This window comes from Phytophthora cinnamomi (genome assembly GCF_018691715.1).
Source record: "Phytophthora cinnamomi strain GKB4 chromosome Unknown Contig92, whole genome shotgun sequence".
In the NCBI taxonomy this organism is placed as follows: domain Eukaryota; phylum Oomycota; class Peronosporomycetes; order Peronosporales; family Peronosporaceae; genus Phytophthora; species Phytophthora cinnamomi.
In genome coordinates this window covers 1,246,577-1,270,005 of record NW_027151025.1, presented here as the reverse complement: position 1 = coordinate 1,270,005, position 23,429 = coordinate 1,246,577, and the positions used below count along the sequence as shown (strand labels likewise).

General features: G+C 54.1%; 5 protein-coding genes across 6 annotated transcripts; 1 reads left to right on the top strand and 4 right to left on the bottom strand.

Annotated features, from left to right (window-relative positions):
• Positions 1-9,589: 9,589 nt before the first annotated feature.
• IUM83_02927 (Bifunctional aspartate aminotransferase) lies at positions 9,590-9,934 on the top strand (the record flags this gene model as incomplete). The annotated part of the gene is made up of 2 exons (XM_067926889.1): positions 9,590-9,748; positions 9,803-9,934. The coding sequence occupies 2 exons, from the start codon at positions 9,590-9,592 to the stop codon at positions 9,932-9,934; spliced, it is 291 nt and encodes a 96-aa protein (XP_067784111.1).
• An 887-nt stretch (positions 9,935-10,821) lies between these two features.
• IUM83_02926 (putative glucose transporter) lies at positions 10,822-12,297 on the bottom strand (the record flags this gene model as incomplete). The annotated part of the gene is made up of 1 exon (XM_067926888.1): positions 10,822-12,297. One exon carries the CDS (start codon positions 12,295-12,297, stop codon positions 10,822-10,824), a length of 1,476 nt encoding a protein of 491 aa, XP_067784152.1.
• A 1,537-nt stretch (positions 12,298-13,834) lies between these two features.
• Positions 13,835-15,310, bottom strand: IUM83_02925 (putative glucose transporter; the record flags this gene model as incomplete). Of its 2 annotated transcripts, XM_067926887.1 has the most annotated exons (2): positions 13,835-14,051; positions 14,136-15,310. In XM_067926887.1, the coding sequence occupies 2 exons, from the start codon at positions 15,308-15,310 to the stop codon at positions 13,835-13,837; spliced, it is 1,392 nt and encodes a 463-aa protein (XP_067784112.1). The 2 variants fall into 2 exon arrangements, with proteins under 2 accessions (XP_067784112.1, XP_067784113.1); XM_067926886.1 differs by having other exon boundaries at positions 13,835-15,310.
• A 1,538-nt stretch (positions 15,311-16,848) lies between these two features.
• Positions 16,849-18,324, bottom strand: IUM83_02924 (putative glucose transporter; the record flags this gene model as incomplete). Its single annotated transcript, XM_067926885.1, has 1 exon — positions 16,849-18,324. One exon carries the CDS (start codon positions 18,322-18,324, stop codon positions 16,849-16,851), a length of 1,476 nt encoding a protein of 491 aa, XP_067784299.1.
• A 1,537-nt stretch (positions 18,325-19,861) lies between these two features.
• On the bottom strand, positions 19,862-21,328 carry IUM83_02923 (putative glucose transporter; the record flags this gene model as incomplete). Its single annotated transcript, XM_067926884.1, has 1 exon — positions 19,862-21,328. The coding sequence occupies one exon, from the start codon at positions 21,326-21,328 to the stop codon at positions 19,862-19,864; it is 1,467 nt and encodes a 488-aa protein (XP_067784114.1).
• Positions 21,329-23,429: the final 2,101 nt, after the last annotated feature.

Sequence of the window (23,429 nt, the reverse complement as noted above, 5' to 3'; positions counted from 1 at the left end):
AGCCTGCGGCAGGCTAAATTCCATGTAAATGTACCGAGGCCGCAATCGCGCCCGGTAGCGAGGACGGGAGGTCCAGAACCAATGGACCTCTCGAACGCAACAACTGCTGGTTACCAGCAGCAGGGAGGCAACGTGCGATGCTTCCGTTGCGGAAGGATCGGTCACTTTGCACGGGAGTGCACAGCTCCCATGCCCCCTGGAGGTGGCCGTCGTGGCGATGCTAGGCATCGCCGCGGACCAACAAAAACGCGAACATCCAGTAGGCGCTGGGCGCCCTACTGGTAATGCAGTCGCGCGTGCCGACATCGGGCACGCGACACTGAGGACTGCAGCCCCCAGTGAGACCAGCTCTCGCTGCAAGAAACAAGATGACAGGCCAAACCTAGTCATCTTGAAGGTTTACTCGAAGAGAGCGAGTGACTCTCTTCGGGCTTTGGTAGATTCAGGCGCGTCGAACAACTTTGTTCGACTACGGAGCTGCCGAGTTTGACTTCGAGGAGGTAGATACACCTCAAAGTCTTCTGGAGGTACGACTGGCAACAGGTGCCATCGTAAAGACCGAGAAGCGCGTCGTGAACGCGCGCTTCTCGTACAAACAACGAGTGTTTGTCGAACACTTTATCGTCCTGGACCTGGACGATAAGTGGTAATGGGTATGCCGTGGCTTGCACGGCATGACCCGGTGATAGACTGGAAGAAGCGTACGCTCGTGCGCTTCGGCCGCGACAGCGGAACAGAGAGCGATGGTCCTGTTACCGCAGCGCACGCACCAACAGGTGCGCGCGGCTCACCAGTCGAGACAGCGCTTAATGCTGCTGTCCCGGAGTGCCCAAGGAGTGTGCGAGGGCGCGCACAAGTGAGACCCACGTCGGCAATGCTGCCGACGTCGGAAGAAAAAGATGTGTTGGTTCCGGGAACCAACACCCACGTTCAAGCGTGTAAGGGACAGTCCCTGACCCGAAGAGGTCAGGTCGACAACGACGCGTCGGCTCCGGGAGCCGACGCACCCTCGGTCATGAGGGGCTCCGCCAATGAATGGCGTCGAGGTGACGAAGGCATGTCAACTCCGGGAGTTGACGCTGCAAACAGTGCGAACGGTTGCAAACGTACCGCACTGACGCAATTTGCATGCTGTCGTGCAGCCGGGCTGCACGACGAAGCGCCATGCGATCAAGCCGGGCTTGATATCGCGCGCCCGCAGACAGGGTCTGCCGGCGAAAGGACACATTGCCGTGCAGTCGGGCTGCACGAAGGAACATGCGGTCAAGCCAGGCTTGATACCGCGCGCCCGCGGACAGGGTCCGCCGGCGAACAACTGTCCACGGCCGGGCCTGGACCAGAAGAACAACTGTGCGGAGCCCGGCTGCGGAGCCCGGCTCCGCACAACAAGAAGACGGCGCAAGCGGAGAACGCTGCGCAAGTCTCGGTCCGGGAACGAGACGCATCAAGAGCAGTCTGCTGGGCAGACTGAGGCGGTGACGCCGGATGTCGAGACGCTAAGCGTCTTGACGCGCACCGATACTGGATTCCAGTATGAGAGATGGAACTCGCTAATCCTCCGACGTCGGCGTCGGAGTTGACTTCGCTTCCAGCCATGAGCTGGAATCGCTTCACACGCGACTTGCACGATGGACGCATCGAGCAGGTCTGCGTTCTTTCGAACAGCGAAAGAACGGAGAGCGAGAGCGAAGAGCTGAGGCAGCTCTTCATGGGAAATACCACTGAGAGTGAAGACACTCTCAGTGCGAAGACGAAGCGAGAGCGCTTCGAGGAACAAGGTTGGGACTCGTTAAGGTCGAGTCCCTATTACGAATTGTTGAGGGAGTACAAAGACGTACTCCCGGAAGAGATTCCTGCGGAGCTTCCGCAGGATAAGGGCATTCAGCACGAGATTGATCTCGTGCCAGGCACGAAGTACTGTGTCACGCGGCAGTGGCCACTGGCGCGAGAGCAAGTAAAAGCAATCGACGACTGCTTTGAAAGTCGTCGCAAAGCAGGACAAGTGCGGGAATCAAAGTCCCCGCACAGTGCTCCGACGTTCTGTGTCAAAAAGCCACAGGGCGGATGGCGCATCGTTCATGCGTATAACAAGCTGAACGATGCGACGGTACCGGCGCAGACGCCGATACCGCGAAAAGATGTTATCATCGATTCGATGGCCGGGAGCACCGTTTACAGTGCTCTCGACTTGCGAGATGGATTTTATCAAATCCTAATGCGTGAGAGCGATATCCCTCTCACGGCAGTGAGCACGCCAAGCGGCATGCTCTGGGAATGGCTGGTAATGCCGCAGGGGCTTAAGAACGCCCCTGCGACCTTCAACAGGTGCGTGACGCACTTGTTGCGCTCGGTGCGCGACTTCGCACCGAGCTACTTCGATGATGTGTTCATATACAGCCGGGCTGTGGACGGGAAGACCGACGTAGAGATGCACAGGGTGCATCTCCGGAAGCTACTTGAGCTTATGCGAAAGCATAAGCTCTACGCGAACCTGAAGAAGTGTATCTTCGGGGTGAGCGAGATACCCGTCCTCGGGTGTCTCGTAGGGAAGAATGGCGTTCGCCCTGACCCGGAAAAGGTTAGAGTGATAAATGAATGGTCAACGCCTTCAAGTGTCAAGGAACTGAGGCAGTTCCTTGGCTTGGTCACGTACTTGTGCAAGTACGTTGAGGATTACGCGGGCAAGATCCGCCCGCTGTCACAGCTTCTTAAGAAGGAAGCTGTGTGGAATTGGACAACGGATTGCCAAAAGACATTCGATGCAGTCAAGCGGAGCTTGACTGAGGCACTAATCTTGGCAGTGGCTGACCAAGATCGTCCATTTCACGTAGTGTGTGACGCATCCGATTTTGCGATCGGATGTGCGTTGATGCAGCACGATCACGAGGGCCGTGATCGTGTCGTCTACTACCAATCGCGTCAGCTGAAGCCAGCTGAGCGCAACTGTCCGGTGCATGACAAGGAACGCCTTGCTATGAAGTACGCACTCGCAAAGTTCCGAGTGTATTTGCTTGGGAGTACACCATTTGTGGTCTACACCGACCATGTTTCACTGCGCACCGCAGTGAAGTCGCCACACATATCACAAAGAATGGCGAGATGGCTCTGATTCTTTGCGGAGTATAACTTCCGGGTCGAATACAAACCCGGAAGATTGAATGTAGTGGCCGACGCGTTATCACGTCGGCCGGACTACGCGGAAGCTGCTGACGTCAATGCCATTGACGTCATGCGATCAAGCAAACCCACATCGTCCCTGTTGGATGACGTGAAGGCCGCGTACGCGCACGACACGGACGCGAAACTCTTGTTGGCCTATGGCACAACACCTTCTGACAAGGCTCGTCAGAAGTTGCCCAAACACCTTCGTGCGCGTGCACACCGATATCGGGTGCACGACGGACTGCTTCTTTATAATGCAGTCGACGACAACGCGGACCGCGTTGTCGTGCCGAATGACCATGATCTGCGACTCAGGATCATGTACGAATATCATGATGTCCCGACTGCGGGACATCTCGGACGTGAGAAGACATACGTCCTTCTCACGCGCGACTTCTACTGGCACCACCAGTATAAGTGGGTGCGCAAGTACATCCGTGCTTGCGAGGTATGCCAACGCATAAAGCCTGCGCCATTCGCGCAGGCTCCGTTACAATCACTACCGACTCCGTCGGAGTGTTGGAAGTCCATGTCTTTGGACTTCATCTTTGGTCTTCCCCCGGACAGCGGAGGGAATACCGGTGTTGTGGTCTTCATCGACCGCTTCAGCAAGATGGTACATCTTGCTGCGGTGCCGGCAGAAGTGACCGCGAAACAGACGGCCCGTCTGTTCGTCGATATGGTGTTTAAACACCATGGCATGCCGACCGGCATCGTATCGGACAGAGACCCGCGCTTCACAGCGCACCTGTGGCAAGAAGTGTTTACACTTCTTGGGAGCCAGCTTTCAATGTCGACTGCGGATCATCCGCAGACGGACGATCAAACCGAGCGCGTGAATCGCGTGCTCGTCGACATTTTGAAGAGCTACGCCCACTCGTTCCAATACTGGAGCGAGTGCTTACCGATGGCAGAGTTTGCCATCAATAACTCAGTGCATGCCTCGACGGGGCATACACCGTTCTACGTGAATGCCATGCGACATCCACGTCTACCGAGTTTACTCGGAGTGATGGCTCCCACTTTAAGTGGGGGAGGATCTACGACTGCAATACAGCAGCCGCAGAAAACCGCTGACAATTACACAGTGTCAGCTGCAACAATGGACAAACCACATGAGTCTGCGAAGGGCGCAGACTCCCCCAACAACAAGGCCAACGACCACGGGTCTGCGCAGGGCGCAGACACCGCAAAGAACCACGCAGAGGCCGGGCCTCTAGCGGAGAGCGAGCTGAATGATTTCAGCTCGGATGCAATCAATTTCATCACCAAAAAACAAGCCGTAATTCGGTTTGTCCAAGACGCAATAGCAGCTTCTGTTGATCAACAGAAGCTGAACGCAGACAATGTGGGCAGAGGCAACACAAATGAATTCAAAGTTAGTTCATTGGTCTTGTTAGCTACACAAAACCTGCCTAAACATGCAGTTTCGAACTTCGGAGCAAGCAAGCTTGCTCCGCGCTTCATCGGGCCGTTCACTGTGTTGGCACGGCATGGCAACGCATACACGCTAGACATACCGTCTAGCATGCGCCTCCATCCGACTTTTTACGTCGGACGGCTGAAGCCATACCTGCAGCACGAGCCATCTAGCTCGGCTGACCCGAAGCCTCGGCAGGAGCCGAGGCAGAAACGGAAGCCTTGGCCTCGGCAACGGGCAGCCTCTCCTCCAGCGCGCGGACGCGCTGGAGCAACCCCTTCATCTGGGTCCCCAGCTCGACCTGGATATTCGAGGCGGTCTGCGAGACCACCGCGACTTGGGCCTTCTGGTTCGCCAGCTCCTGTTTTAGGGCGGCGAACTCAGCGCCCTGCAGACGCTCCACGGCGGTCACCCGGTCGTGGAGAGGCGCATACTGATCAGCCCGGGGCTGATCATACCCGGGGCGTGTTCCCACCCCCGCCACCGCCGATCCGTGACGCCCGCGGCTCAACCCGCTGGATTGTTGAGCGGATTGTTGACCATAGTATCCCGAAAACGAACCCTCAAGGGGCTCGTTTTCGTATTCGTTGGAGAGGATTTCCTCCCCATCGAGATACATGGGAGCCGCGGAACGTCTTGCTGGAGGACGTTCCGGAAATGGTGAGGGCGTACGAGGAGCAGTACGCGCTGGCGCAGCGGAAGTAATGCGAGCGCTGCGATCATCGCAGCGCCCGAACCCTCACGTGCTAAGTTCTTAGCACGGAGCTCTTTGAGACTCTCGGGCACACGGAACGACGTGTACCCGTTCAGGTCGCGGTCGCTCAAGCGGACCGCGCCTGGGAAGCACCTCGTGCACTGAAAGCCCTCGAGCACAGCGCACGGCACATTTGCCTCCTCCGCAGCAACGTGGAGTTGCTCCAACTTTCCACGCTTCGAGCACGTCTCGAAGCGACCATGCGCTTGCTTAATCCGATCACGGTAAGCACTCGGCCTCTTGTTGAAGTTTTCAACAAAGGTGTTCCAACTTTGACAAAGTGCCTGCCACTCGGGCACTTTGCTGCGAGAAGATGTCTTCTTGCTTTGAAACCATCGGAGCTCATGAAAGAGTCCGATGTAGTAATCGCGCCTTTGATGCGTCTCCGCATCAAAGTGCAGCTCGACAGCCACAGCGTCATCTTTGATGGCGCTGCATACGTACAGCGGAACCTCATTCGGAGGTACCGAGTTCCCATACCGGTTCGCGATCTCGAACGCGGACGGCATCCACGGATCGCGCGCTGCACCTGCAGCGCGCGGAGAGCCTTGAGCTTTGAAACCACGCGCTGCAGCAACAGCGCGCGGAGTACTGAGAGCCCCAGCGGAAGCGAGTGGGGGTATCGCTCTCAGTTCGCGAACGCTTCGAGCTCGAAGCGTCCCCTTCACGCGGGCGAATGTTCTTCGCATGAGGGTCGAGCGATTCGCTCGACACTGAGTCTTTACGCTTTGAGGGCGAGTCATCCTCGCCCTCCATATCTTCATCGTCGTCGTCGACTTCGACGACGTCGCCATACTTCGCCTTCTGGCGTTCGAAGTAGTCGTCGATGGAGAGATGACTCCCCACCGACTTCGAGGTCTTCTTCTGAGGCGCGCTCATCGTTGAATGAGCGCGGATTTCTTCTCCAAACGCGGAGAATTGACGAATGGTCGATTCCGAAGATTGACGTGCGGAGACCCCGCGCGTCTAACCTTAAGGGGGGGATGGTGTAACGGGGTTACACGTACAAGTGGCTGCAAGCCACTTGTGAAATTAACAGATAGGTTATCTGTTAAAAGTTTTAGATACTTCCTCACCTTGGTGTAAGACACACCAATGGATACATTGAAGTGGGCCACCACAATGAGTGGTCCACACATACCCAAAGATCCTATTGGTAGAAAGCAGCATCTTTCTACCAATCAGAGACATGCATATTAGCGGGGCTCTGACAGCCAGCCGCTGCCAACCCCTTTCATAGATGATAAACAGTTTTAGCAGTTCTAGGAGGAAGATCAATTTACAAACAAATACAGTTCTCATTTTACCTAATCTAAGTCACTTGGAATCCTATCTTACTTAAATTATATTTGTGTATTCAAATATAATTAACCTAAGTAGTTACTAAGTACTTATGCTTCCTCATACACGTTGCGCAACGTGTAAGCTAAAGTAGTGAGTCAAGTTAGACCCACTACAGATGGCGCTGGAGGAAACGGTGAATGCCAGCTAGACGTCTCGTCACCACGACGCAAACGCGAGCTTTGTTTCGTCGGTTTGTCCTCTTCATCGTCGCTGTCATCGAAGAGACCCGTACCAGCATCTGGAGAAGCCTGATTGTCAGCCACAGGTTCAGCGGTGGAAGTCGAACCGTCTTCACCCGTAGCAGCAGCCGTCATCTCGTCACCACTCCATCCTTCAACCTCAAGTTCGAAAATCAACTCCTGAAGGCGCGATACCGGAGAGAGGCCACCTGAAGCAGCAGGAACCGCAGTAACAGCACCACCAGGAATCGCAGACGACGCTGGAGGAGACGCTAGAGGCGAGGAAGCCGGGCTTAATGGAACTGGGCTTTAAACAGCGAAATCAGGCTGTTGAGTGTCGCGGACGATCGCTTCCCACATTCGCTCGTCTTCTTCACCGAACTCGGAGTTGAGATCACTGGGGGCACGGGCAGGACTAGCAGGTCCACGGTTGGCGCAGCCGGAGTGACGCCCAAGGAGGCAGCGGGTGCTGCCGGCGAAGCAGCACCAAGCGAGGCGTCGAGATTTGCCGTCGCCAGAGGCGAGGCAAGCAGCGCGGCCGAAGCGTCAGGCAGGGGCGTCGCCGGGGGCGACGCGGACCGAGCAGGAGCAAGCGGCGACATGCTAGCAACAGGAGCAGCCACGGGAGGCACCACCGTCACCATCAGAGACCTACCCAAGCCTCCGCCAACCAGGCCGCAGCGTGGGGGACGAGAGGTCGGACGAATCCCTGAGGCAGCAGCGGGACACCAGCTCTCGCTCTTTTTCGGGAATGACACCCATGTTGCGCACACGGATCTACAATCCCAAGTAAGCCAGGTATTCTAGGTTGGAGCTGCTCGAGATTTCATTGAGTGTAACCGAGACTGGAGGAGTCCAAAGCTGGTTGTCAACTGGGCATGCAGTGCTTATGAGCTAGCGATTTCTTACCATGCGGCATGGCGTGCGTTGAAACAGTTACAGGAGGGATCGGTTCTCGGCCTACAACACAGCTATCCTTCAAAGTTACTTGGATATGTTTGTCGTAAATAACCCCGGAACGATTGCAGATTTCGAGCGAACCCACAACAACAAGTTCAAACGATTGTGTCTCGGTGGCCGTGATGCGTATGAGGTTTCCGGTAGCTCCATGACTTCCATGCTATATGTTGTGGAGTGGTGGATGGGCGTTGTATTACTGCAGGTTGGCTATTCTAATTTTAGGAGTGCCATAATTCTAAGTTTTGCGAGTCCTGACTGATCTGACCGAATTGCAAATTCCCAGTCAAACACCTGACCAAAATTGCAAATTCCCCTTATCCGGATTTTAATCTTTACTCCCCACAGAGCCCACGCGTGGGCTGTGGAGCCCACGCGTGGGCCCACCTATAAATATTTGTTTAGAAGCTACTGCAAATACCTAGTGTACGTAGTTCGTTTAAAAATAGAGAGGTAGGTCTGAGCTATCCAGCGCTTTTTTCGGTCACAAACGAAGCTGTCTTCATGGTAAAACTCGCTGTGGGAAATCGTGTTCAAGGAAAGTCTAAAGGGACACTGGGCAAGGAGGGTGTCGTTCTGTCGATCGACAACAGCATACGCCAGCCATGGTACAGCGTTCAGTGGAGCGATGGATCAGTACAGGCAGTGTCGGCGCGTGCAATACAGCTACTACAGCCCCTCAATAACGATGCAGCCACGCGAAACCAGCCTACGGCGTCTCTAGAGTCGATGACCGCTTTACTGTTAGCTGGTGCTGATTCGGGGCTTGGCTCGGGTGACTGGTCATCTTCTGAGTCGGAATCGTCTTCAGAGGAGGAGGAAGATGAAGAAGATAGCGTAGATGTTACGTCTACGATGGTCTCTGGTATTTCTAACGACGGAAAAGTACTTGCCCACAACCGCATCTGGGAATTTGCTCCGACCTTCTTGTCGACCCTGCAACGCTGCAACGCAAGCGCAAAACTTTTTTTCGTTGGCCATCGACGCTAGCGTTAGGAGAAAAAACCTTCGCCAAATATTTCTACTTGATGTACCCGTGGTCAACTATACAAACAACTCTACAGCAGGTTGGTGGAGCGTAAGCAGCGCCCAATTGCTGAAGGCGACTTGTTTCGCTTTCTAGGAGTTCGTCTTGCGATGACAGTCGAGCCTCGACGCGGTCCCTTGCGGACCTACTGGGAAAAAGCAGTCCCTGAGGGCATGGTTGGCATAGCCGCTAACTTTGGCGAGCGCTACTGCATTACCCGACATGCCTTTGAAAATATTTCGGCCGCGCTCTCTTTTTCCGATGATGTACCGTCAGATGACCCATGGAAATCTATTAGGCCGCTGAAAGATGGATTTAATTCACGCCGTCACGATGTAGTATCACCCGGGGAGATTATTTGTGTGGACGAGTGCATGAGCGCCTGGCACGGAAAAGAGGGGAAATACTGCCACGATGGCATACCTCACAAAACAAAAATCCCAAGAAAGCCAGAAGGCGTGGGTGCTGAACTCAAAGCTATAGCTGATGGTGATTCGGGCGTGCTATTGGGACTAGATTTGATGGAGGGAGCTGAGCACCAACGTCAGAAGCCATACCACGCGTTGTTTGGCGAGGGCACAGCGATTGTACTTCGGCTTTCTGAAGTTTACAAAGGTAGCGGGCGTACCGTTGTTGCAGACAGTGCGTTTGCTTCGGTTAAAACCCTTGTGCAACTTGAAAATCTTTGCGGCATTTACTTCATGGGAGTGGTAAAAACAGCATCTCGGGAGTATCCGAAAAAATATATGACGGAGTGGTTTGGCACTGAGCTCGCTCGCGGGTCATTTAAGATGCTACAGAGCAAAACTCCTAAAGGCACCACGATGTATGCTCTCTGCTGGGCTGACCGCAAAGCGAAGTGCCTCATCTCAAACCGCGGAACGTCACTTCCTGGCAATGACAGCGTTCGCCGTCGACACAAGCTCATCCTAGACAACGACCAGCTGAAAACTATACAGTACGATCGACGTATCCAGCGCCCGCAAATGGTGGAGCTCTTTTTCTCGAAGTTCTCGGTGATTGATGTTCACGATCATCTTCGACAGGGTAGCCTCGAGATGGAACGAACTTGGCACACAATGCAGTGGTAGCACCGTTTGCTCGCTACTGTGTTTGGCATGGTGGTAGTGGATGCTTTCCGTGCCTATCAGTATGAAGCAGTCGAATCTGGGTTCTTAGAATCGGCTATTGTCGACTTCAACACCTTCATCTCTCGATTGGCCTATCAACTGGTCTTCAATGACTTTGTGATGCACCGCTCGACGAGGGTCACTACTGCTGCTGATTTCCGTGACGACGTAGCGCCACCAACTCACACACTCTATGCATTCAGCACGCTCCCCCAGTACAAGCGTCTTAGCAGAACAATCTTGCGTGCTCAGCGCAAATGCAGTATTTGCGGGCGGAAGGCCTCGTTTTACTGCTCTGGGTGCTCGGACCCACTGCAGAACAATTTCTGTGGTGTTTGTGGCCTGAAGACAGGTCGGGACTGCCACTTGCTCCATTTAAACACTACATTGGGCTAACTAGTAGCCTTTAAACACTCTCTCTAATACATTTTCTTTTGCATTTAACTAATCCGCTAAAGCCCACGCGTGGGATATTTGCCGATCCCACGCGTGGGCTTTCAAGCTGGGTAGTAAAGGTTAAGTCGCTCCAACTCCAGAAACTACGTTCTCTCTTGGCTACGCGAACACGTAAATCATCATCATCATCTTGTGTTTCATATAGTTCTCTAATAATTATCGTCCATCGTCCGAAACAGTATCCAAAACTATAGCTCCTCGTACTGGAAGATCCTTTAGCAAAAGCTTTGACGGCTGGTAGTGAAGTATGGGTCAACTCTTACTCACTCTTTTCAAAAACAAAAGAACAAAATCGCGAAAATAAACAATTTATTCGCACACAACATAGCTACAGAAGACGACTTCCGTGGACGTCTTCGTAGCTAAATCAACATACTCCTATCCGATTCCGTTTACTGCTCGCGGCGCGAGTCGTACTCGGCCTGGATCTCCTCGGCCGACTTGCCCGACGTCTCCGGCACCAGCTTCAGCGCCAGCAGGTAGAAGATCGCCAGCAGCACCACGAACGGGACGTACGCGTAGTCATTCAGAGCGTCCGACACGTACGGGTACGACACACCCACGATGAGGTTGCACAGCCAGTTGATGCCGATGCACAGCGACGACGCACTGGCGCGGATCGAGTCCGGGAAAATGTCGGCCGTCATCACCCACACGAGCGGGCCCAGCGTCACGCCGAACACGATCACGTACAGCGCAGTGAACACGATGGACAGCGCAGACACGTCCACGATGAACGCCACCGTCATACCGATGGACATCACCACCATGCCCGACAGGCCCCACAGGATCATGTTGCGCGCGCCGAAGCGGTTGGCCAGCACACCCGTGAAGAAGGCGGGCCAGATGTTGATGAAGTCGATGATGAGCGTGCCCACGCGCGAGTCCGAGATACCGGCGTCCGAGAAGATGCTGCCCGAGTAGTAGAACACGGCGTTGATGCCGGACAGCTGCTGCGCCATCGACAGCATGATGCCGCCCAGAAGCTGCAGGCGGTAGCGAGGGTTGAACATCGACTCCTTCTTGGGCGCAGAGTCGATCAGACCCTCCTCGGCGCTCGCCTTGTTCACCTCCAGCCACGACAGAGCCGTCTGCACGTGCTCCTCGCCGTACAGACGAGCGATCACCTGCTTGGCCTCCTCCTTGCGGCCCTTGGTCAGCAGCCACGCGGGGCTCTCCACGCACATGGACGGCGCCAGGAGCAGGTAGATCACGGCCAGCACCACCGGGAACGCAGCCAGGTAGCGCCATCCAGAGCTCGTGTTGGCGAAGAAGAAGCAAATGGCCGGCACCAAAATACCGATGGTCGTGAAGATCTGCAGGCCCAGGCCCAGCGTGTTGCGCATGTGCGGCGGCGACAGCTCGTTGATGTAGCCGCCGATCGTGGCCGTGGCCGTACCCGACGACAGACCGGCGATGAGACGGCCCAGGGAGAACAGCCAAATGTTGGACACGGACGCCTGCACGACGCCGCCCACGATCATGAAGATACAGTTGCCCATGAGGGCCTTCTTGCGGCCGTACTTGTCGCTGAAGTGGCCGCAGCACAACGAGCCCACCATGGCGCCGAAGATCCACGCGTTCACGGCGAACGTCCACTCCAGCTTCGAGTGGCCCGGGAACATGAGGCACGTGTCCTCGGCCACGGGGCGCGCATTGCACTCGTCCGTGTCGTTGTATTGGGACAGGTTCATCTGCGAGGTGGACCAACCGCTCTGGAACGGCTGCATCCACGACAGGAGCGCGCTCGTGTACAGGATGGCCTTGGGCTTGATGAGGCGCGCCGCAGCCTTGTTGGCCTCGTCGAAAGCCGTGACGGGCTTGGGCGACACAGCCTCGGCGTAGGTGTTCGGGGTGCTTTCAGCCATGCTAATTAATGACTTGTTTGTCGGACCGACGCTTGCCTAGATTGAGGATTTGTCGGTGGAGCTTGTCCAAATGAAAACTGAGGGTCCAGTTGCGGTGAGACTTGCCGTGCCGATGCCCGTGCGGGTTCTTTGCCGAACCGCGACGAACCCTGTACAGCACTTGATTGAATTGACCGGCTTTTGCGGTGCTGCGTTTTTCATTGGAGTGTGTACTTACCTACGTTTTGTATTGAACGATTTGACGAAATCCCGATGTGTGCTTGAAGTTTGGGCAGTAGGGTTCTGGAAAAAGCGACTTATTGGGCTGTGTTAACAAGAGACATGGATGGTTGGGCCGGGCCAAAGGTCCCAAAGCGGCAGTAAACGAACCCCAAAGGATCGATCCAGAATCGATCTCTCGCCTGGTTGTCCTTTGTATTTGTCACCCCGGGACTTTCTCTTCTGCTTGCTCGAGGATGTTTTCTATCTCCTTCAACACTTGTGGGGACTCCCTATTGTAGAGTCATTCCACCAGAGTCTTCGAAGCAGGGCAGCTCGATGAGCACTCATCCACTTCACGCCCCTTGCAGCTAAGGAGGCACCTTTAAAAAACGACGAAGTGAATGGGGGGGCAAGGAAACTTTAATGCATGTTGCCAGATTGACAACCCTCGATTGTGTGGTTTCTGGGGGCTTATTTAAACATGCAAATGGGGACGGACTTGACTCCATTACGAGCGTATCGATGATATCTACATGTATTATTGATGCGAAGTAAATGCCGAGTGCTTCCTGCACTTTGCGTCAACTGTCGATGTGGCAATGTTGCATAGCGTAAGTGCTCCTTCGTCGAAGTCATACGCCAATTCGTGTGGCAAGCAGGTGTCAGTGCAATACAATTGCCGTGTTACGCCATTTGCTTCAATCAAACTAAAAAAATGGTAGTACAATTTGACCGTGAAGGTACAAAATATTACTAGTTAGGAATGCTCATAATGCGTACTATACTACGCTTTATATAGTAATAACAGTTGTAGCCGTATAAAAATACGACTTCTTTACATTTTTGTATGTAATATGCTTTATTAGATATGCAATATGTATTAATGCATGTATCTAGCATGTACGGCACTAACCGTAGTACTACGAGCAAACATAGTATTATTATAATGCAGTCTAATACTATAACCGAAGATTATACTGAGTACACTCCCAACCTCGTCTCTCTTCGCATACAAGCACAAACTACTCTTTTGCCTTCAAATTTGCCAAAATCGCGGCAAAACACATGAAACCATGCTACCTTGTAGTTTTATCTTTCTCAATGGCCGCTCGAAGTCCCATCATCCTCTTATCGAATAGACCTTTCAACTACTAGCAGCATTAGACTATGCAAAGTAAAGTAGTAGGGATGGATGCACCCGTCAAACAACTCATATTTCAAAAACAAAGAACAAAATCGCGAAAATAAACAATTTATTCGCACACAACATAGCTACAGAAGACGACTTCCGTGGACGTCTTCGTAGCTAAATCAACATACTCCTATCCGATTCCGTTTACTGCTCGCGGCGCGAGTCGTACTCGGCCTGGATCTCCTCGGCCGACTTGCCCGACGTCTCCGGCACCAGCTTCAGCGCCAGCAGGTAGAAGATCGCCAGCAGCACCACGAACGGGACGTACGCGTAGTCATTCAGAGCGTCCGACACGTACGGGTACGACACACCCACGATGAGGTTGCACAGCCAGTTGATGCCGATGCACAGCGACGACGCACTGGCGCGGATCGAGTCCGGGAAAATGTCGGCCGTCATCACCCACACGAGCGGGCCCAGCGTCACGCCGAACACGATCACGTACAGCGCAGTGAACACGATGGACAGCGCAGACACGTCCACGATGAACGCCACCGTCATACCGATGGACATCACCACCATGCCCGACAGGCCCCACAGGATCATGTTGCGCGCGCCGAAGCGGTTGGCCAGCACACCCGTGAAGAAGGCGGGCCAGATGTTGATGAAGTCGATGATGAGCGTGCCCACGCGCGAGTCCGAGATACCGGCGTCCGAGAAGATGCTGCCCGAGTAGTAGAACACGGCGTTGATGCCGGACAGCTGCTGCGCCATCGACAGCATGATGCCGCCCAGAAGCTGCAGGCGGTAGCGAGGGTTGAACATCGACTCCTTCTTGGGCGCAGAGTCGATCAGACCCTCCTCGGCGCTCGCCTTGTTCACCTCCAGCCACGACAGAGCCGTCTGCACGTGCTCCTCGCCGTACAGACGAGCGATCACCTGCTTGGCCTCCTCCTTGCGGCCCTTGGTCAGCAGCCACGCGGGGCTCTCCACGCACATGGACGGCGCCAGGAGCAGGTAGATCACGGCCAGCACCACCGGGAACGCAGCCAGGTAGCGCCATCCAGAGCTCGTGTTGGCGAAGAAGAAGCAAATGGCCGGCACCAAAATACCGATGGTCGTGAAGATCTGCAGGCCCAGGCCCAGCGTGTTGCGCATGTGCGGCGGCGACAGCTCGTTGATGTAGCCGCCGATCGTGGCCGTGGCCGTACCCGACGACAGACCGGCGATGAGACGGCCCAGGGAGAACAGCCAAATGTTGGACACGGACGCCTGCACGACGCCGCCCACGATCATGAAGATACAGTTGCCCATGAGGGCCTTCTTGCGGCCGTACTTGTCGCTGAAGTGGCCGCAGCACAGCGAGCCCACCATGGCGCCGAAGATCCACGCGTTCACGGCGAACGTCCACTCCAGCTTCGAGTGGCCCGGGAACATGAGGCACGTGTCCTCGGCCACGGGGCGCGCATTGCACTCGTCCGTGTCGTTGTATTGGGACAGGTTCATCTGCGAGGTGGACCAACCGCTCTGGAACGGCTGCATCCACGACAGGAGCGCGCTCGTGTACAGGATGGCCTTGGGCTTGATGAGGCGCGCCGCAGCCTTGTTGGCCTCGTCGAAAGCCGTGACGGGCTTGGGCGACACAGCCTCGGCGTAGGTGTTCGGGGTGCTTTCAGCCATGCTAATTAATGACTTGTTTGTCGGACCGACGCTTGCCTAGATTGAGGATTTGTCGGTGGAGCTTGTCCAAATGAAAACTGAGGGTCCAGTTGCGGTGAGACTTGCCGTGCCGATGCCCGTGCGGGTTCTTTGCCGAACCGCGACGAACCCTGTACAGCACTTGATTGAATTGACCGGCTTTTGCGGTGCTGCGTTTTTCATTGGAGTGTGTACTTACCTACGTTTTGTATTGAACGATTTGACGAAATCCCGATGTGTGCTTGAAGTTTGGGCAGTAGGGTTCTGGAAAAAGCGACTTATTGGGCTGTGTTAACAAGAGACATGGATGGTTGGGCCGGGCCAAAGGTCCCAAAGCGGCAGTAAACGAACCCCAAAGGATCGATCCAGAATCGATCTCTCGCCTGGTTGTCCTTTGTATTTGTCACCCCGGGACTTTCTCTTCTGCTTGCTCGAGGATGTTTTCTATCTCCTTCAACACTTGTGGGGACTCCCTATTGTAGAGTCATTCCACCAGAGTCTTCGAAGCAGGGCAGCTCGATGAGCACTCATCCACTTCACGCCCCTTTGCAGCTAAGGAGGCACCTTTAAAAAACGACGAAGTGAATGGGGGGGCAAGGAAACTTTAATGCATGTTGCCAGATTGACAACCCTCGATTGTGTGGTTTCTGGGGGCTTATTTAAACATGCAAATGGGGACGGACTTGACTCCATTACGAGCGTATCGATGATATCTACATGTATTATTGATGCGAAGTAAATGCCGAGTGCTTCCTGCACTTTGCGTCAACTGTCGATGTGGCAATGTTGCATAGCGTAAGTGCTCCTTCGTCGAAGTCATACGCCAATTCGTGTGGCAAGCAGGTGTCAGTGCAATACAATTGCCGTGTTACGCCATTTGCTTCAATCAAACTAAAAAAATGGTAGTACAATTTGACCGTGAAGGTACAAAATATTACTAGTTAGGAATGCTCATAATGCGTACTATACTACGCTTTATATAGTAATAACAGTTGTAGCCGTATAAAAATACGACTTCTTTACATTTTTGTATGTAATATGCTTTATTAGATATGCAATATGTATTAATGCATGTATCTAGCATGTACGGCACTAACCGTAGTACTACGAGCAAACATAGTATTATTATAATGCAGTCTAATACTATAACCGAAGATTATACTGAGTACACTCCCAACCTCGTCTCTCTTCGCATACAAGCACAAACTACTCTTTTGCCTTCAAATTTGCCAAAATCGCGGCAAAACACATGAAACCATGCTACCTTGTAGTTTTATCTTTCTCAATGGCCGCTCGAAGTCCCATCATCCTCTTATCGAATAGACCTTTCAACTACTAGCAGCATTAGACTATGCAAAGTAAAGTAGTAGGGATGGATGCACCCGTCAAACAACTCATATTTCAAAAACAAAGAACAAAATCGCGAAAATAAACAATTTATTCGCACACAACATAGCTACAGAAGACGACTTCCGTGGACGTCTTCGTAGCTAAATCAACATACTCCTATCCGATTCCGTTTACTGCTCGCGGCGCGAGTCGTACTCGGCCTGGATCTCCTCGGCCGACTTGCCCGACGTCTCCGGCACCAGCTTCAGCGCCAGCAGGTAGAAGATCGCCAGCAGCACCACGAACGGGACGTACGCGTAGTCATTCAGAGCGTCCGACACGTACGGGTACGACACACCCACGATGAGGTTGCACAGCCAGTTGATGCCGATGCACAGCGACGACGCACTGGCGCGGATCGAGTCCGGGAAAATGTCGGCCGTCATCACCCACACGAGCGGGCCCAGCGTCACGCCGAACACGATCACGTACAGCGCAGTGAACACGATGGACAGCGCAGACACGTCCACGATGAACGCCACCGTCATACCGATGGACATCACCACCATGCCCGACAGGCCCCACAGGATCATGTTGCGCGCGCCGAAGCGGTTGGCCAGCACACCCGTGAAGAAGGCGGGCCAGATGTTGATGAAGTCGATGATGAGCGTGCCCACGCGCGAGTCCGAGATACCGGCGTCCGAGAAGATGCTGCCCGAGTAGTAGAACACGGCGTTGATGCCGGACAGCTGCTGCGCCATCGACAGCATGATGCCGCCCAGAAGCTGCAGGCGGTAGCGAGGGTTGAACATCGACTCCTTCTTGGGCGCAGAGTCGATCAGACCCTCCTCGGCGCTCGCCTTGTTCACCTCCAGCCACGACAGAGCCGTCTGCACGTGCTCCTCGCCGTACAGACGAGCGATCACCTGCTTGGCCTCCTCCTTGCGGCCCTTGGTCAGCAGCCACGCGGGGCTCTCCACGCACATGGACGGCGCCAGGAGCAGGTAGATCACGGCCAGCACCACCGGGAACGCAGCCAGGTAGCGCCATCCAGAGCTCGTGTTGGCGAAGAAGAAGCAAATGGCCGGCACCAAAATACCGATGGTCGTGAAGATCTGCAGGCCCAGGCCCAGCGTGTTGCGCATGTGCGGCGGCGACAGCTCGTTGATGTAGCCGCCGATCGTGGCCGTGGCCGTACCCGACGACAGACCGGCGATGAGACGGCCCAGGGAGAACAGCCAAATGTTGGACACGGACGCCTGCACGACGCCGCCCACGATCATGAAGATACAGTTGCCCATGAGGGCCTTCTTGCGGCCGTACTTGTCGCTGAAGTGGCCGCAGCACAACGAGCCCACCATGGCGCCGAAGATCCACGCGTTCACGGCGAACGTCCACTCCAGCTTCGAGTGGCCCGGGAACATGAGGCACGTGTCCTCGGCCACGGGGCGCGCATTGCACTCGTCCGTGTCGTTGTATTGGGACAGGTTCATCTGCGAGGTGGACCAACCGCTCTGGAACGGCTGCATCCACGACAGGAGCGCGCTCGTGTACAGGATGGCCTTGGGCTTGATGAGGCGCGCCGCAGCCTTGTTGGCCTCGTCGAAAGCCGTGACGGGCTTGGGCGACACAGCCTCGGCGTAGGTGTTCGGGGTGCTTTCAGCCATGCTAATTAATGACTTGTTTGTCGGACCGACGCTTGCCTAGATTGAGGATTTGTCGGTGGAGCTTGTCCAAATGAAAACTGAGGGTCCAGTTGCGGTGAGACTTGCCGTGCCGATGCCCGTGCGGGTTCTTTGCCGAACCGCGACGAACCCTGTACAGCACTTGATTGAATTGACCGGCTTTTGCGGTGCTGCGTTTTTCATTGGAGTGTGTACTTACCTACGTTTTGTATTGAACGATTTGACGAAATCCCGATGTGTGCTTGAAGTTTGGGCAGTAGGGTTCTGGAAAAGCGACTTATTGGGCTGTGTTAACAAGAGACATGGATGGTTGGGCCGGGCCAAAGGTCCCAAAGCGGCAGTAAACGAACCCCAAAGGATCGATCCAGAATCGATCTCTCGCCTGGTTGTCCTTTGTATTTGTCACCCCGGGACTTTCTCTTCTGCTTGCTCGAGGATGTTTTCTATCTCCTTCAACACTTGTGGGGACTCCCTATTGTAGAGTCATTCCACCAGAGTCTTCGAAGCAGGGCAGCTCGATGAGCACTCATCCACTTCACGCCCCTTTGCAGCTAAGGAGGCACCTTTAAAAAACGACGAAGTGAATGGGGGGGCAAGGAAACTTTAATGCATGTTGCCAGATTGACAACCCTCGATTGTGTGGCTTCTGGGGGCTTATTTAAACATGCAAATGGGGACGGACTTGACTCCATTACGAGCGTATCGATGATATCTACATGTATTATTGATGCGAAGTAAATGCCGAGTGCTTCCTGCACTTTGCGTCAACTGTCGATGTGGCAATGTTGCATAGCGTAAGTGCTCCTTCGTCGAAGTCATACGCCAATTCGTGTGGCAAGCAGGTGTCAGTGCAATACAATTGCCGTGTTACGCCATTTGCTTCAATCAAACTAAAAAAATGGTAGTACAATTTGACCGTGAAGGTACAAAATATTACTAGTTAGGAATGCTCATAATGCGTACTATACTACGCTTTATATAGTAATAACAGTTGTAGCCGTATAAAAATACGACTTCTTTACATTTTTGTATGTAATATGCTTTATTAGATATGCAATATGTATTAATGCATGTATCTAGCATGTACGGCACTAACCGTAGTACTACGAGCAAACATAGTATTATTATAATGCAGTCTAATACTATAACCGAAGATTATACTGAGTACACTCCCAACCTCGTCTCTCTTCGCATACAAGCACAAACTACTCTTTTGCCTTCAAATTTGCCAAAATCGCGGCAAAACACATGAAACCATGCTACCTTGTAGTTTTATCTTTCTCAATGGCCGCTCGAAGTCCCATCATCCTCTTATCGAATAGACCTTTCAACTACTAGCAGCATTAGACTATGCAAAGTAAAGTAGTAGGGATGGATGCACCCGTCAAACAACTCATATTTCAAAAACAAAGAACAAAATCGCGAAAATAAACAATTTATTCGCACACAACATAGCTACAGAAGACGACTTCCGTGGACGTCTTCGTAGCTAAATCAACATACTCCTATCCGATTCCGTTTACTGCTCGCGGCGCGAGTCGTACTCGGCCTGGATCTCCTCGGCCGACTTGCCCGACGTCTCCGGCACCAGCTTCAGCGCCAGCAGGTAGAAGATCGCCAGCAGCACCACGAACGGGACGTACGCGTAGTCATTCAGAGCGTCCGACACGTACGGGTACGACACACCCACGATGAGGTTGCACAGCCAGTTGATGCCGATGCACAGCGACGACGCACTGGCGCGGATCGAGTCCGGGAAAATGTCGGCCGTCATCACCCACACGAGCGGGCCCAGCGTCACGCCGAACACGATCACGTACAGCGCAGTGAACACGATGGACAGCGCAGACACGTCCACGATGAACGCCACCGTCATACCGATGGACATCACCACCATGCCCGACAGGCCCCACAGGATCATGTTGCGCGCGCCGAAGCGGTTGGCCAGCACACCCGTGAAGAAGGCGGGCCAGATGTTGATGAAGTCGATGATGAGCGTGCCCACGCGCGAGTCCGAGATACCGGCGTCCGAGAAGATGCTGCCCGAGTAGTAGAACACGGCGTTGATGCCGGACAGCTGCTGCGCCATCGACAGCATGATGCCGCCCAGAAGCTGCAGGCGGTAGCGAGGGTTGAACATCGACTCCTTCTTGGGCGCAGAGTCGATCAGACCCTCCTCGGCGCTCGCCTTGTTCACCTCCAGCCACGACAGAGCCGTCTGCACGTGCTCCTCGCCGTACAGACGAGCGATCACCTGCTTGGCCTCCTCCTTGCGGCCCTTGGTCAGCAGCCACGCGGGGCTCTCCACGCACATGGACGGCGCCAGGAGCAGGTAGATCACGGCCAGCACCACCGGGAACGCAGCCAGGTAGCGCCATCCAGAGCTCGTGTTGGCGAAGAAGAAGCAAATGGCCGGCACCAAAATACCGATGGTCGTGAAGATCTGCAGGCCCAGGCCCAGCGTGTTGCGCATGTGCGGCGGCGACAGCTCGTTGATGTAGCCGCCGATCGTGGCCGTGGCCGTACCCGACGACAGACCGGCGATGAGACGGCCCAGGGAGAACAGCCAAATGTTGGACACGGACGCCTGCACGACGCCGCCCACGATCATGAAGATACAGTTGCCCATGAGGGCCTTCTTGCGGCCGTACTTGTCGCTGAAGTGGCCGCAGCACAGCGAGCCCACCATGGCGCCGAAGATCCACGCGTTCACGGCGAACGTCCACTCCAGCTTCGAGTGGCCCGGGAACATGAGGCACGTGTCCTCGGCCACGGGGCGCGCATTGCACTCGTCCGTGTCGTTGTATTGCGACAGGTTCATCTGCGAGGTGGACCAACCGCTCTGGAACGGCTGCATCCACGACAGGAGCGCGCTCGTGTACAGGATGGTCTTGGGCTTGATGAGGCGCGCCGCGGCCTTGTTGGCCTCGTCGAACGCTGTGGCGTTGCCAGCCTTGGGGGTGCTGGCCTCTGCGTAGTCAGCCATGGTTACTTGACTTGGTTGACTGTCGGCTTGGGGGTTGCTTGGTCAATTGGGAAGTGAGCCGATCCAGCATTCGTTACCTGCCCGAGGGCAGCCTCACGAGCGACGGCATGTGTTGTGAATTGTGTCGCCCTGCTAGGTTGAACTTGGGCAGGTATCCTGCTCGTGCTCTTGGCCCCGTGAGGAATTGGTTGCGGTGCTGGCAGTGCCTGCAAAGGTACTGCGCCGCTTGCCGCGACTCTTGTTGACAGGAATGGGACCAGCCTGCCCCAGAGAAGGGCGCAACTTCAGAATCGAACAGTTGTTGAGGAAGTCTCGCATCCGTCGGGATGGGAGGTCTCACCATTAGACTTGGTCAAACTAAAGGAGTGCTGCTTGGTGCACGAGTACCATCGCGGTGGGATCGAGATCAAGTAGAGTTCGGATCCCGCGTGGGCAGGGACGAGCCGGGACTCAAAGACTGTGTTAACACGAATTAACTCTAATAATGCCAGCTCAAATGCAGCGGCACTTGATTTCTGGGGAGATTCAGCGGCCGTCGCCATAGAGGTCTTGCATTTTGTAGGATTGTTTGGAGAGGGTTCGCCTGGATGGGATTCCTGAGCCCGGGCGTGACTTGCCGCGCCTGCCAGGCTGAGGCCGTCAGCGTGCCAGTGTGTCAAACAGATCCGACCGAGAGCTGCGAGGACAAGCCTGCTGCACACGTAGGATAACGTTACATGTACTGTACTAACGTTAACATTAGGTAGCTGAACCGAATACACGTGCTGTAACGTAACGTTTTATACAGCAATTCTTAAATATTTTACTGTACCGAGTGGCCGACACTATTGCTCTCAACCGAGCCACCTTGCCAGGGGGCCTGCCTCATCTTGACCGGTACAGTACCTAATGCTGTGGGGATGTACACTCATAAGAGCGAAATGGGTTACTCCGGAAGCATGTTCTGGAACCTACTCTGCTTTTTAAAAGGTACCGGTACAGTGTACTACGTGTATGTACATTTACATGCAAGACGTAGGCGCATGTACAGGTACAGTCAGGCCTCTCAAAATTAGGTAGTGTGTGAAGGGAAAGTGCAAAATGCCTAATCCTATTTTTTCAAAATACCTAATTGCGGACATGCCTAGCTCGCAGTCTATTTGCGTCGATGCCTGTGCATTCCACCTTTCGGTGCTCTCCACCTCCCAACACGAATGGGGAAGACAAAAGGATCAAGGCGAGGGTCTAAGAAGTGTGCTCGTGGAGACCGCACCACAGTCTAAAGTCACTGGTGCAAACCGCTGTGTCAACACTGCCCTTGTGCAAACTAAAATCACCCCTCTACAGCAGCGACAAAAATGGATCCCCATCAAGAACCCGCAGATAACAGCTCTAACCAACTATGTAATGAAAGGCCAACTCCAGTCGCTGCAGTACTTCTTTTTGCTCGATCTAGCTGAACGCGTCGCTAGGACTCCATGTAGCTAAGACAATTCACTTGAATAAAGTATACCACCTGCATGCCTAACTTGGATTTTGAGCCATTTGTATCAAACTACAATTCACTTGAATAAATTATACCACCTGCATTCCTAATTTGGATTTTGAGCCATTTGTATCGAACTACTTAAGAACCACCTATTCAGACTTTTCCCAAAATGCCTAATCGAGATCAAATTAGGTAGGTAGGTATTTCTGCCTAATTTTGAGAGGCCTGGGTACAGTAGCTCCGCTCAGGGTGTTTGTTGTCTGGCTCTTGCTCGGTTCGGATGTCAATTGTAAGGTTCTACTTCGAACGCACAAGAAATCGCACGATCGTGTAGTGTCTCTATTTTTTCTAACGTCTGCACTAGGGATGAGAGGAAATCCTACAAACACTTGTAGATTCAGTGCTGATCACTGCAAATCGTGCATTACCACCTTGCAAATCGAACACACCCTCTCCGAGCAAGCACACCAGAAGCCCCCCCCCCCCCCAAAGACATACGTATTCGTTTAGAAAGGGCAAACCGTGGCTGGCTCTGATTCTGCCCACATCTCCCCCTTCGTCAAAGCAGATAACCGCGAGACACGCTCCAGCTGAAGTCAAGGGCGACGACACCATGAAGGCGAAGGTGCTGGG